This window comes from Pyxicephalus adspersus, chromosome 4, assembly GCF_032062135.1.
Source record: "Pyxicephalus adspersus chromosome 4, UCB_Pads_2.0, whole genome shotgun sequence".
Lineage (NCBI taxonomy): Eukaryota > Metazoa > Chordata > Amphibia > Anura > Pyxicephalidae > Pyxicephalus > Pyxicephalus adspersus.
Window position 1 is genome coordinate 33688929 of NC_092861.1, and position 13922 is coordinate 33702850.

Consider the following 13922-nt stretch of genomic DNA (forward strand, 5'->3'; position numbering starts at 1 on the left):
GTGTCTATTTCTTTTCTTTTACAAATGGGAGTTGCATGAAATAAAGATTCTCCTCATGATTCCAAAACATATTAGTATATCAGGGAGTAAGATGTAAATTTTAATAGATTGATAGCCGATATGTACTTTATGTGATTTGTTGGCTATCATACATTGCAGAGGACTCTGACACAAGTGACTGCCTCATCAGTATCTACCTTTGTATTAGGACACTGTAGGCATTTCAACAGGACATTCCTCATGCCAATAACCACTGGTTTGTGGTAGATAACAGTAAAATCAATATTCCTTTCAGGCTCCACAGAGAAAACCATATAGAGACTTATTCATATAGAGGTTCCTCAGAAAAATGACATCTTCATATAAAAAGCCATTTTTCTGTTTTCCCTTTTTATAAAAGAGACAGTCAACTAAAAGATCACCAACTTTCAGCGTGATCTCTTTTATATTTAACACTACTTTTGACAATTACTATGGTGAATGCATTTATAAAGTACAGATCATCCATTTATCATTGCCAAACATTATTTAGTATGTGGAATACAAAAATAATGAAGAACGGTTCACTTTTTATTGCTGTTGCAGCAGTAAAAAAGATCAGAATATATTCCTGATCACTGTATGGATTAAATATTGAATGACCTGGTTTTCAAAAGATTTATGTTACAGTCAATGTCTAATAAATTGGAAAAAAAATGACCAGCATATGGACACCTTAAGGCAGGGGTGTCAAACTCTGGCCCGTGGGCCTAATCTGGCCTGCAACGTCCTTTTCTTTTGGCCCCCCACAGGAATCCTAAATATGAATTGCAGCTGCACGCTGCTGCATTGAAATAGCGCCGCTACTACAATTCCCGGCATCACTCACTTCCATAGACCAGCGGCCTCTCTGCCTATGCGTGGCCCCGCATTGGATTGTTTTATAGACGCAGGGAATTGTAGTAGCTGTGCTTTTTCAGTTTCAAGTTTGGCCCACGACTTTGTCTAAGTTTTTAATTTTGGCCCACTGTGTATTTGAGTTTGATACCGCTGTCCTAAGGAATAAAATAGGTCTTTGCAAATGACAGAAATGTATTGGTGGATGATCATGTCAGAATAGGGTAAATGTAAAATGTTTACATAAAAGTACATAATAACAAGATTCAGTGACCTTGCCTTGCCTGGCCTCCTCTTTAAATATTAGTGATCTGGTAATGTATAATATTTCTGGAACAAATATGAGGAAAATAGAAGTCGGCCCTATATCTCTATCCTTTAAATCATGAAATCAGCAGAACAGCCTAGTAAGTAGCATTTTATTAGGAGAGGTCAGCAAAGGCAGACTATTTCTCTCATGAACGATTAAATGGTTGCCTGTCCCACTATGCTCAGAAACACTGAATAAGAAAATGAAAGGGATTGCGTTACAAAAAATCTATTTATTCCTATAATTTTTGTACTTTGATTGATCACCTTTAACATTGTCCGTATAATCGTCATCATCTGAATCATCTTCTCTCTCTGAAACTTTATCATCTGAATCATCATTATCTGAATCATCCGTATTTTGCTCCTTTTCCATTACCTCTGCACTTTCCCTTTCCTCACGTTCTAGAATCTTCTGGAAAATGTCATATTCTTCAGATGAAGAGCGAGCAATTCGTGATAAGAAGTCCTCCTCAGACAGCTGCACAACTTCCTTGATTTTCGGGTTGGAAGGAGGGCATTGGCCATTTTTGTTAGGTGGCAGGAATCTGCCCAGACGCTCCAGAAACAAATGCCGAACTTTAACCTCATTTAGGGATTTTTGGAAAACTCCTGAGGAAAGCATGTCGCCATGTTTCCCACCCATACGGAAATATACATACTGTAAAATGGAGAAAACTAGAGTAAGGTGTGTAGAATAAAGGAAGAAAATAAAATTCTCTGCGTGTGCAGACATTTTGAACAAGCTGCAGAACAAGGGCCTGGGTCCAATCCCCACCATCTGCATGGAGTTTGTATATGTTCATAGCTTTAACACGGGTGCTCCAGCTCTCACCCACAATACAAGAAAAAGCTTCAGTTTGTGATACAGAAGTTAGACTGAGCTCCTCCAGGAGAAAGGAACTGGAAAATTTCAAGGTTCTCCATCAAACGTTAAGCTGTAAAAAAAAAACAGGGCTTTCCAACTCCTAAAAGGGCAGAATCTGCAATTCTTGTATTTCTCTAACACACAGCAATAAACCCAGCAATGTGTACTCTAAAAATACACATTGCTGGGTTTATTGCTGTGTGTCACAAAATCACTGTGTATATAGAGATCCTGGCCCTCAATGACTGGAGTGGAACAGTCCTGATAAATAGTATATGGCCAGGTGTGTAGCACATCTAAATGAGGAGGTGGAAGAACTTCTGTGCACTGTTAGGAACCTGGTTCAGGTCCAGAGAGAGCAATCCCCATCAATCATGTGGAGGGGTGGTCATACAGATAGGTGTGAAGGTCAGGTGTCCACAGACTTCTGGGCCTATAGTGTACATGGGTGAAATAAATAACCTGTAACGGTAATCTAGGTGGCACTCACCTGGAATAGCTCCTCTAGATGGTTGGGGTCTTGGGTTAGGGCTTCTGGAGAGGTGTGAAGGATTTTCAGTACTTGTTGAGATGAGAACTGACATCGGGTCTTAAGGCACTGGGCCGAGGCTAACAGATGGGAGCGAGGTAAGGAGAGTAAGGAGGGACATCTACTCAGAGAGCTCTGAAGAGAACCTGTACATTGAAAGAGAAATAGGAGCCGGCATGTACACAAGACTCACATATCAGAAGTCAATATACTTAATAGAAAATATTTGCTGCTAAACTGAAAATGTAGTGTACATCGCAATACAAAAGTTCCATTCACTTTCTGTCCAGGTGCTGAGTGTCAGAACAAGAAGAGGGGAAATCTCCACTATGGGGACACAGGGAGCATTTCTTTCCCCCAAAATCAGAGAAAAAAATGTCTGGAGTTTGAGTTTAAATATAAAACAAAGGCATTTGTGGCATTCATCTGTTACATGGAACTAAGTAATAATTTGGTGATATGAATTGGAATATCACCTTTATATATATAAAAAATCAGTTACCTTCACCCAGTCCCAGGCTCCTCAGAGTGTCAGCCTTGTCCCTGACTTCCTTGGCTGTTGTCCTCAGAAGCTGGGGCTTCTCCTCAATAATTCTCAGTATAGTTTTGTGGTTGAGTCCTATAAAAAACAGCTCCTTGATGGCTGAAGTGCTGTGTGCAGTGCATTTCTTGGACAGGATCTTTTCAGCTTGTGTCTCTGAGAAGCCGAGATCTAAGAGCTCTTGCCTGGCCACCGGAACACTGAATATCTGTCTCAAGCATAAGCTGGGCCGACTGATAATAAGCCGGGTTCTGAGACATAGAGATACCTGAAGGAAGCCAAGGATAAGAGAATGAGCAATGATGAATCACACAGAAAATGAAAACAATAGTACAAGCCCCTGATCTTTCCTTGTGCCATAGATAGAGAGAAGAGTGATGTCCATCGTTCCTTTATCTGGTGCTCATGAGCTTTTTATTGGCTGTGATCTGTGAAGTTGGAATGTTATTAGATTGGATTACTTCATTACAATTTATTTATTTGGAGTCAGAGAGTTGACAAATTTTTCATGACCCTGACTCCAGCTACCCAAGAATTACCACCTACTCCACATTATAAAATATTACAAATTCTAGCTAAATCCTGGAATGAAGAATGATTTAGCCAAACACAACTGGCACATTACATTATTCCGATACCAAAACTTACTGCTAGGTTAATGGGCGCCCCCTAAATTGTTAAAGACATGTGACCACGGGGGTCAATGGATTGTGAGCTCCTCTGAGAGACAGTGACACAATCAGGGACTTTGTAAATAGTTTGTAAAGAGTTGCAGAAGATGTCAACATTGTAAAAAAGCAAAAATAAATAATCTAATGTAAAGCTTTGAACATAGTATGGAAAGATCCCACACAGATGTGGTCTCTGCTGCTCCTGGTCTTGTATCCGCCCACTCTGAAGCTATAGTGAGGGAGGCACATTGGGCCCCTCCCACAGCTCAACCCCCTACAAAGCAATGTACAGCCCCCTGATGATCTCACTGCGGCTTGTACTCAGTAATATCTGGGTTTGTAAAGGCACCTGCTGCACACAAATCCATTTTGACCATTTAGGATTATATTTCAATGAAAGTTCAACTTTTCTAATAAATGTCATTAAAACTGAAACATAAAGCAGATCCTGGAAATGTCATTTGTGATAAGTAGAATAATGAATCTGTAAGGATATCACTTTATACAGGTAATCGGACATATTACTACAGAATACAAAATTCCGGTTATCCAAGTGCAAGGTACAAAATAAGAGTGAATGATTGGACAGGCAACGTCTCAGCTCCTACAGACATGTTTAAAACACAGCCACATTCACTGCAGGTTCATGGTATAAGTCACGGTTATTAGGTGAATGTGATTATGATTAATAAATACCTCTTTGTTGAAATCTGTGAAATGAAAGTCCATTATCCACAATGTCTATTTGGGATATGACTGTGCCAGGTACTCATTGCACTTTTCTAGAAGTGAATATTCCTGTGAATGTAGCCCAGCTCTGTGTACAGCTCAATGTGTGCGGGAATCTAAAGTTATGACTTCACAGTGATGATGGTAGGTGAGAGTGGCCTCAGAAGGACTATATTTATAAAGCAGTGAATGTGACATTCACCTTAAGTGTAGGTTAATGATTTTAATTAGTCATTTATTCACCTGCAGTGAATAGTGAATGTCACATTTACCTTTCCATAAATATGTCCCTTAAGTCTCATTCACACTGTTTATGTTAAACATGCTGTGAATGTATTTCTGATTCTCAGTCATGTGTATTACAGTTTATATGTACAGTATTGGTACGCTGAATGTAATTTCCAGTTATGTCACCTCCCTATGTTCATGCATAGTCTTGTCTTTTTTAGTTCTATAGAGACTCCTGTAGATGGCGCTGTAGTCCAGGAAAGATCTATAACACAGGTAGTCCCCAGGTTACATAAGGGATAGGGACTGTATGTTTGTTCTTAAGTTGATTTTGTATGTAAGTCGGAACAGGTATATTATTTTAATCAATGCAATTAGGACAGATGTTTGTCTCAACATATTATTAGGCAGTGTTATGTCAGTTACTTTATGAACTCCTCACTGTGAGCTAATCACAAACAAAGCAAATAAAACACCTAGACATTTATTAACTTCTGGAGCAAGCTGTGCTTTGATATGCAAAAAGAAACAACTTCAGAGTTTGTCTTGGTCATTAAAGAGTTATAATATGTTACAGATCAGCACAGTTCTTAAGATCACTCACAACCTCAGCTATGTTTTGCAAAAAATTTCTTTTGCGAGTTGAGCAGACCGCCCCCCTCCAAGCCTCCATCCTGCACACAGTGAGCAGGGAAGGCCCTTTCTTATCTAGGAGTCGTCCGTATGTCGGATGTCCTTACCTCGGGGACTACCTGTATACACAATGTGACCCTGCATGGAATGCACACAACTCACGTGAACCCTCAGCCCATTGATAAGGAATGACACTCTTACCTAAAGTAAACCCGGTTACTAATCTCTTCTATACGGTAATATCTGGAGAGTCATTTCTAAACCAGAAACTTCCACTAAAACCATTGTTTTTATTATTCCATTCAAATATTAGGCATTGATCCTGCCATGAAGGTTCTGTTATAGGGAGACAACGCTGAGGCCTTGTATTTTGTGTCACATTTCCCTCAGCCATACTGACATTCTGCATGCTCGGCCATTGCTGTCACCCCAAGGAAGCCCCCTCAGTAATGCTATGAAGCCATTGGGAGCCAGCAGCGGCTGCAGGTAATAGGGCTTAATGTAAGGAGGTGAAGGCAGTAGCACAATACAAACTATAAGAGCACAATACAAACTATCAGCAGGAACAATCCCTATTTATTGTACAGCGCTGCGTAATATGTTGGCGCTATATAAATCCTGTTTATTAATAATAATAATAATAACACAGAATGTACATGAAGTGTAAATGAGAGGTTACAGGGAGGGGTTAGTAGTCCTGAACACCCTCTATACACTGCAATGGTGGAGACCTCTGAGCGCAGTGCATTCTGGGAATCGTAGTCCTATAATGAGACAGAGCTTCGCTAATACAGAGGCCGCCTCATCACTCTGTCCTGTGTATAAGGACAATGAGGACCCTCCTATAATAACACCATACAGGCCGTGCACACAGTACAGTACACACAGGCACTTACCATAATTACTGTACACACCAGACCTGTTCTTCCTTCACACACAGCAAGTATCCCATATCCTGTGCGATGTCATATACAGCACTTCCGGGGAAACAGGAGCCACGCTAAAGGGTTCCCCTCTCTCTGGAAGGTGATGATTGTTCCGAGGTACCTGCAGTTTCCTGTAATACAGAAAATTACCAAACACTTCAATGACTATAAACCTTGTGCCTGGTCCAGACATCTTCACATCATTTACCCTGTGAAATTCTGCTGCATAGTGTACCATCGTGCTGTCATTGGCTGTGTAGTTTGCCATGCTGTAGTATAATGGTGGGTATAGCATTAGATATTTCTGTATTATGTGAAGTGCATTCAGATTTGTGCACTCATCACCTTTATAAGTGATCACAGTACTGACAATGCGATTACCTGCGTCAGCGTTTAAAGACTGTCAGTACTATAAGTGAACCTGGGTGATCCAGCAAACTGGAATGGATTTATTAGTTGAAAAAAGTTTTCAATTCTAGACCAAATCAATTCCATGTTTGCTGGATCACTCAGGTTTACCTGTGATAGCCTATCTTCCCCAGTCTTGGAGAGCTTTAATAAGTCAGCCCAATATCTCACCCATAGGAGCCTAGAGAATGATTGGGGATGGCAGTAAGCACTTTAGTATAGCTCACCGCCTCCTGCTGTCAAATGTGCAAGTGATGGTTCTTCAGGAAACAGCTCAGCAATGCAGAGGGAATGATGCCAGACACTGGTCTGAACCACAGGTCTAAATGTACCCATACTGTAGTGGATTGTTCAGAAATGTATACACATTTGTGCATGGTTATAGCATATATTAATATACAGTATTTATTTAGCACCCACATATTACGTAGCACTGTACAAAGTCCATAGTCATGTCCCTAACTGTCCCTAAAAGGAGCTCGCAATCTAATGTGTCCTCCATAGTCATATGTCTATTACAGTCTAGGGTCAATTTGGGGGAAAGCCAATTACCCTAACTGCACATATTGCTTATTTCAGCAAACCCTGAACCACAGCCCACTGGTTGCAGGGATGGAGTCATTTCTTTCTTACTGACACCAACACCAACTTTTTTAATAAAGTTTTGGAGACACCTTCCATATTACATTTTGGTCAGCTTTTCACCATCTGCTGTGACCTACCTGCTCATTGGACTACAAATCAATAGTATGACAGAAATTATGTCCCTAGGTATTTCTGTTGTTTGTAATATTAAACAGGATTTATAAAGCACTAACATAATATGCAGCTCTGTACATTAAATAGGGTTGCAAATGACAGACAGATATAGACAGTGACACAAAAGGTGGAAAGGGCCCTGCCCCGAAGAGCTTACAATCTAGGAGGTAGGGGGGAAGTAACACACAATAGGAGGGAGATATCTAGTGGTGGGAAGTAATGAGGGTTAAGGAGACAGAAGAAGATGGGTTTTAAATGCTCTTTTAAATAGGCAGAAAGTAGGAGCAAGCCGAATAGGACGTGGAAGACCATTCCAGAGAGCTGGGGCAGCTCTAGAAGTCTTCGAGCCGTGCGTGTGACAAGGTTATGAGTGAGGAAGTCATTAGTAGGTCATTGGAGGTGCGAATAGAGCGGCTAGGGAAGTATTTTTCTACCAGATCAGAAATGTAAGTGGGACAAGAACTGTGAAGGGATTTGAAGGCAAGGAGCTTGAATTTGATTCTAAGGTGAAATGGAAGCCAATGGAGAGAACTACAAAGAGATGTAGCGGAAGAGGAGCGGAGGGAAGGATGGATGAGTCTGGCTGCAGCATTCATAATAGATTGTAGAGGAGAGAGTCGGGTTAGTGGAATACCAGAGAGGAGGAGGTTACAGTAGTCCAGTCGAGAAATGATAAGAGCGTGTACAAGGAGTTTGGTGGTCTCTGGGGACAGGTAGGGGCGGATTTTGGAGATGTTGCGTAGGTGAAAGTGACAGGACCTGGAAATGTTCTGAATATGAGAGGGCAGAATCATAAGTGAAGCCAAGACAACGTGCCTGAGGGGAGGGCCGAATAACAGTGTTGTTAACAGTTGGGAATATGTCAGGGGGAAATTTGGAATGTGAGGGGGGGAGATGATGAGTTCAGTTTTATCCAGGTTGAGTTTCAGAAATCAGTCAGACATCCATGACGAAATGGCTGACAAGCAGCATGAATCCTTATCCAGGACTGAGGGAGACAAGTCAGGGGTGGGCATATATATATATATATATATATATATATATCTGTATATCTATATATATCTTTTTTCATTTATTTTTTAATTCTACACTAGGTAAGAAGTCTCCAACCTTCCTTGAACTTGACTTGTCTAGTGGACTAATTTATTCAAGCGTCTCAAACAATTTCAGACTCCCATCGTTCCAAAAACACTGGTTCCACACAAGGTTTGATTTTAATAGTGCATTTATTATCACCTTCAAGGAATTACACTTAGAAATGTTAAAAGGCCATAAAAACAAAACAAGCCATAAAAAACAGAAACAGTGAACAAAATGAAACTGCAATAAATAAAGTGAGACAACATCTTTCAAGTTCAGCCTATCACTGTACAGAGGCGGCTGGGAGAACCAGCATCTACTAATCCTGACACTTTTCCGGCAGTTCAGTTGTCATTGTTCACAGAGTACAAGTGCAACAGTGGCCAGCAATGGGAGAACATGTGTTAATTCCACAATGGCTCTCTGTGCCAAATATCCTCTCCCAAAGTGCTCACACATACAATAATATCTACCAGTCACATATTGTTATTGTCAGAAATTCAAATACCCATTTAAGAGACTCCACAGAACAGAGTGTTAATGTTGGCTGAAATATGTTAAAGGAGAAATAAATCCAGGCATATTAGGTGAAGGCGATTTTGAATATTAAAACCCCTTTTGATGGGACCTGCCAGGAACATTTTAGTTTGCATAACAACTGTCTATAGGAAATACTTTACACTTACTTGAATGAACCCACCAACACCTTACTTATATGATCATTGTGTTTAATCAGCAAACACTGCAAACAAACTGCTAGAGTTTGAGGATTTCTGCTCCAGAACCATGTTGTAGCCTTTGGCACTGGCTTTACAAATGCATCAGAATCAAATCTGGGGAAAGTCCTTTAAAATGGAACCTGTCAAAAGTACAACCATTCTGATAAACTGCCTATGTGAATTATGGACACACAGCACTGTAGTCACACTTGGCTTTGCTGTCAATTTCAGGAATGCTTTATAGAATAAAGTGGAGCTTTCAGCTGAACGGAGGAGGAGGTTGGAGATAGTAATGGAGCATGCAGAGGTAAAGGAAATATCAGCTATGATCTGATACACCTCCAAACGATATTTTGCTTTGTGATTCCTTTAAATCAGACGTCCCCAACCAATGCTGGCCCATAGCTGGTGAGTTGGAGGCTGCAAATGACAAGAGGCAGAAGCTCCGGCTGCAGGCAGCAATCCTTACACTGCTCTAAAGCTAGTGACAGTGTGACAGCAGGAACAAAACCAGCGGGAGCGCAGGGCGGCTCTCCTCACACTGCTTACACAGGAGCTGCTGAGAATGGCAGAGCTGTGTATGTAAAGCTTACACTTCCCTGCCATTCCTAGCAGCTCTGCCACCTGACAGCATCCCAGCTCTTACACTACTCTGCTATTCTCAGGTATTGTGCTGACAGGAGGCCGAGCTGCTGAGAATAGCAGAGTAGTGTAAGCTGTATATATACGGGGCTATGGCAAAATTTTATTCTATGTTACCGGGCCCTGCTGTCAGAAATTTTGTGGACTACTGCCTTAAATGACTGACTTTTCCTCTGCATTCATATACAAACTCCTCCATGCATGCAGGAATATTCAGTTATGGCCTTCTGGGAAATTATTATAGGTGTGTGCTGCCTCAGAAAAAGTACTCTTTGCTGGGGTCTTTCAGTTTAAAATGACAGCTGAACTACCGACAAAAAGAAAATATTTGATTGTCAAAAAATACGTAAAAAAGGATTGGCACAAGTTAATTCAGCACATCTGTCTGAATATCACATCCCATTTGTCAGCGAAAGCTACAAATGAATCGTTTAGCAGAAAGCAGAGCAGCACAAATCTGTCAGTTCTTTAAGTGGAACAATGTGGATGAGACAGGTACCGCTGAAGAAACTGTAATAAAAAGCAGATGGAAATCTGATTACTGTACTGGAAAGTAACAATCTGTACAAAAGTGGTTCCTATGGGGATAACAGGATGTGGTTTAAATTAGCAGGTGAATTGGGGCTTTTGTTTCTCTTTTTATTGTTATTTTTTCAAGGCGTACTTATTCTCAGAAATTCAAGCACTAAATGACATATTAATCATTCATTAAATAGGAACTAACTACACAGATTTTATTCTTATACCACAGAGCAATACAGCTTTTTATGGCAATCATCTCTCTTGCAGCACACCTATTTCAACAAAAGATTTAACCACTGTGACATGAGATTAAATTACCTGAGTAGTTTATTTTTTATCCAATCAAGTTTTTATCACCCACATAGATCAGCTGTAAAGACCACATCACACTAGCAACTTCATCAACAAGGTGATGTCTAACCCAATGGAAGGGGCATCCTTGCGGACAGAAATGCTGCAGAACCTTGCTCATTAGTGAGGGAGCAGCAATGGAGTAATATCTTGCTGGTTTAGGGATGGAGAGAGCAACACCATAGGAAAAGATGAATGCTGTCTTTAGAATCCGGTTGCTGGTGGGCACCACTAATGATACATGGTCCTCATATTCACCCACTAATAATATTCATTTCATTTACAATACACTGACCTTAATGTGTTGACACAGATCCACCTGCCAACAAGAGAAGAATCAAATGCAGGCAATGTGCCATTACTGATCTTCCTTTCTAAAACAAATACTAGTTCTCTGGCCGTCATGATAATCAATAGGATTATTCATGCCATAGTCATGAACCTAGAACAAATATGCAGATATGACTTAACACTCTGGATGCTTTTTCCAGATCTTTCAGACCTGTTCTCTCAGTACAGATTTACTATCAAAGTGCATCAAAAGAGGTGTTCAAAGTCTTCTAGTTTCTTTTCTTTAGAATGCAGCCACAGCTGGAGTAGAAAGCCCTGTTCCCTGCCAACATGCTGCAGAGAAGGACTTCTAGCCTTCCTGTGGAACCAGTGGTCTCTCTGCAATGGTGCAACATCCCCCATGTGGAGTCTATAACTCTGCAAAAGCAAAGCTTATGCTACCTGCTGTGAGAGCTCCCCCATCAGCAAGGAGCCTAAAGAACTTAAAAACATAGACAAAGTCGAGGGCCAACCTTAAAATTTATTGAAAAAATTGAGGACATTTTTCCTTCTCATTACATATAAACTCTTTTCATATGGAAACAAAGAGGTTTTGCTTCACATTCAACCTGGAAAAAGCTTATAATAAAGAAAGGGGCATTTACATTTTTTTTATTTTATTTAAGAAAAAAATCTTATGTCTCTCTCTATTTGTAGCCTTCCGAGTAAAATTTCAATGGTAACCTTTTTGCACAGGCTAACAATAATAATAACAATATTCTTCTATGAAAATCCAACCATTCAAGTCTATGTCTTGGAAGTAGCAAGGAAAAGTACAGCTGAGGGGGAGTGCTGGAAATGCCAGACGTGGCCAATGCGGAGCTAAATCTTATGAGTGGCCCGCCACTGAAACTCCCACTTCCCGGCATTACTTGCGTCTATATAAGAGAACCTTGTAAAGCTTTAGCTCTGACTCAGTAGTAGCTATATAAGACCTCTGCACACTTCTTCAACACAGAAAGCAAGTGTCACTGACACTTGGCAAGAGAAACACTCATAACTTGCATTCCTTTTGTTTTGATGTACCTGGAATGTATCTATTAATTGACGCTCAAAGTTCAATCAGGCTTTTAATTGAAATTGATCTATCTGATCCTTTAAACTGGCTCTCCATAATTCATGAATAAATGCACATTTTACTTCAAGTTATAACAACGCACAGCTCCCTGTAAGAAGTTTTGCACTGAAACCCTAAAACTAGTAATACTTTTCTACAGGGGGCACCATGAGTTGCTTTACAACAGATCACACTTGGACTAGTAATCTAATTAAAATAAATTCTCGGTTAAATTCTCAGCCATGCAGCTAATACAAGTTGAACTTGGTAATGCAGTGGGAGATATTCCACAAAATTTTGTCAAGTAAATTTTGTCAATTTTCCACAAGATTTCAGAGTAAACACCTACGTGCATAATTCTTTAAGGAAACCTGTACTGAGAGAAGTATGTAGACTTTGCAGTCTGTGAGAATCCTCTGACATGTGTACAAAGCCTAAGATTGAACTAAAGGATCTGTATGACAGCCAGGGAAGGCAATGTTTGTGTTGAGTGGTCCCTTAAACAAGTAACTTACCTAAATATGTTTCATACACTTTCCCCTAAAATAAATATTTTTTCTGCAATTTTTTATATGAAAGCGGCTTAAATCCTCTGTCAATATAATCTATTGCCAATAATATTTCTCAAGCTGGAGGATCTGCTTATATGTACATTAGCTGATTTCTTAAACCAAGTACCCAAAACAGTGCCTGTGTTCACCCAGAAAAGCCATGCTGTGCCTGTGCACCATCATGACTGACATGACACACAGCATGTTCTCGTTCTAAGCATGTGCTGGCTTTTAATAATTCATATTTTAACTGGCACTTACAGATTTTCAGTATTAAAAGTTACAGCAAAGCTCATAGGTAAGAATGTACTATCGAGAAAGTTTACATGAATCTGACTAAATTAGCTACTGCATTATGGAATATCTGTATATTATTGAACTATGGTACCAACATCTGTACAGAGTTCCCCATCCTATTTCTAATTGAAACTGATTATCATCAGCTTTGACTAAACAGCAGGGATAACAGCAGGATAAATATCTGTTGCTTCAATCAGCACCTCTGCATCCTTTGAACACTGAAGATGTCAGCCTATTATTAATTTGGCACAAACCAGTATGGCACAATCATATGAGAGTACAAAAAGAGGCTGCTTACCAGTGTAGTCATAGCTTTTCTACATTTCAATATAATGACATTTTGCTCTAGATCGACACAGAAGATTCTATTCTCTTTCTGGAGCACATTCTGCTTGAAAACATGTTTTTTTCCAAAATCCCTATAAATATTTCATATCAATTACCAACTGCTTTACAGTTACAAAGCACCAGAAGTTCAGTTTGAGGCTACGTGTTAATACTGTAGTAAGTGATTTAGTAATCTGGCCTGAGGATTTTTAAGCGATAGCTTCCCATTTAGCTTGTTTGCTAGGATCCAGTGAAACTTCAGTATATTTGTGTTGATAAGTGCTTAGTAAGTAATGCAATCTACAGTCTGGCTTCTTCTGGATAACAAACATGTCCTGTAACGATCCTGATCAGTCTTTTCGACTCCCAAAGTCTCCGTTCCATTCAGTGCTGTAGCTAACCGGAAACTGTTCCAATCCTTCATCTGTATACACAGCCATAAGAAAGAAAGTGTTTTTTGTTAGAAATTCTCATGTCCCATATGAAAAAATATTACTGAAAAATCTCCACATATGGCTCTATAAACCGGTACAATGGACAAGGACAGCCTATTTTCATGGGCTGGG

The 13922-nt window shown here is 40.0% G+C and overlaps 2 protein-coding genes across 2 annotated transcripts in view; both read right to left on the reverse strand.

Moving 5' to 3' along the window:
* Window positions 1-1398: 1398 nt before the first annotated feature.
* Window positions 1399-6408, reverse strand: MTERF4 (mitochondrial transcription termination factor 4). The gene is made up of 4 exons (XM_072407807.1): window positions 6281-6408; window positions 3085-3391; window positions 2544-2728; window positions 1399-1846 (listed from the first exon to the last, which is right to left on the reverse strand). Exons 1-4 carry the CDS (start codon window positions 6281-6283, stop codon window positions 1415-1417), a joined length of 927 nt encoding a protein of 308 aa, XP_072263908.1. The 5' UTR covers window positions 6284-6408; the 3' UTR covers window positions 1399-1414.
* A 2276-nt stretch (window positions 6409-8684) lies between these two features.
* The window catches only part of PASK (PAS domain containing serine/threonine kinase), a 35470-nt gene continuing 30232 nt past the window's right edge, over window positions 8685-13922 (reverse strand). The window contains exon 20 of the mRNA XM_072410120.1: window positions 8685-13780. Within this exon, the coding sequence (XP_072266221.1) occupies window positions 13707-13780 (74 nt within the window). The 3' untranslated portion in view covers window positions 8685-13706. The remainder of the gene's footprint in view (window positions 13781-13922) is intronic.

What these genes read in the sequence shown, in the direction of transcription:
- MTERF4 (XM_072407807.1), bottom strand. An exon ending in GAGCCTGGGACTGGGTGAAG is followed by an intron (nt 2,729 to 3,084) that starts GTAACTGATTTT and finishes TTCAATGTACAG; the next exon opens with GTTCTCTTCAGAGCTCTCTG. An exon ending in ATCTAGAGGAGCTATTCCAG is followed by an intron (nt 1,847 to 2,543) that starts GTGAGTGCCACC and finishes TCCATTTTACAG; the next exon opens with TATGTATATTTCCGTATGGG.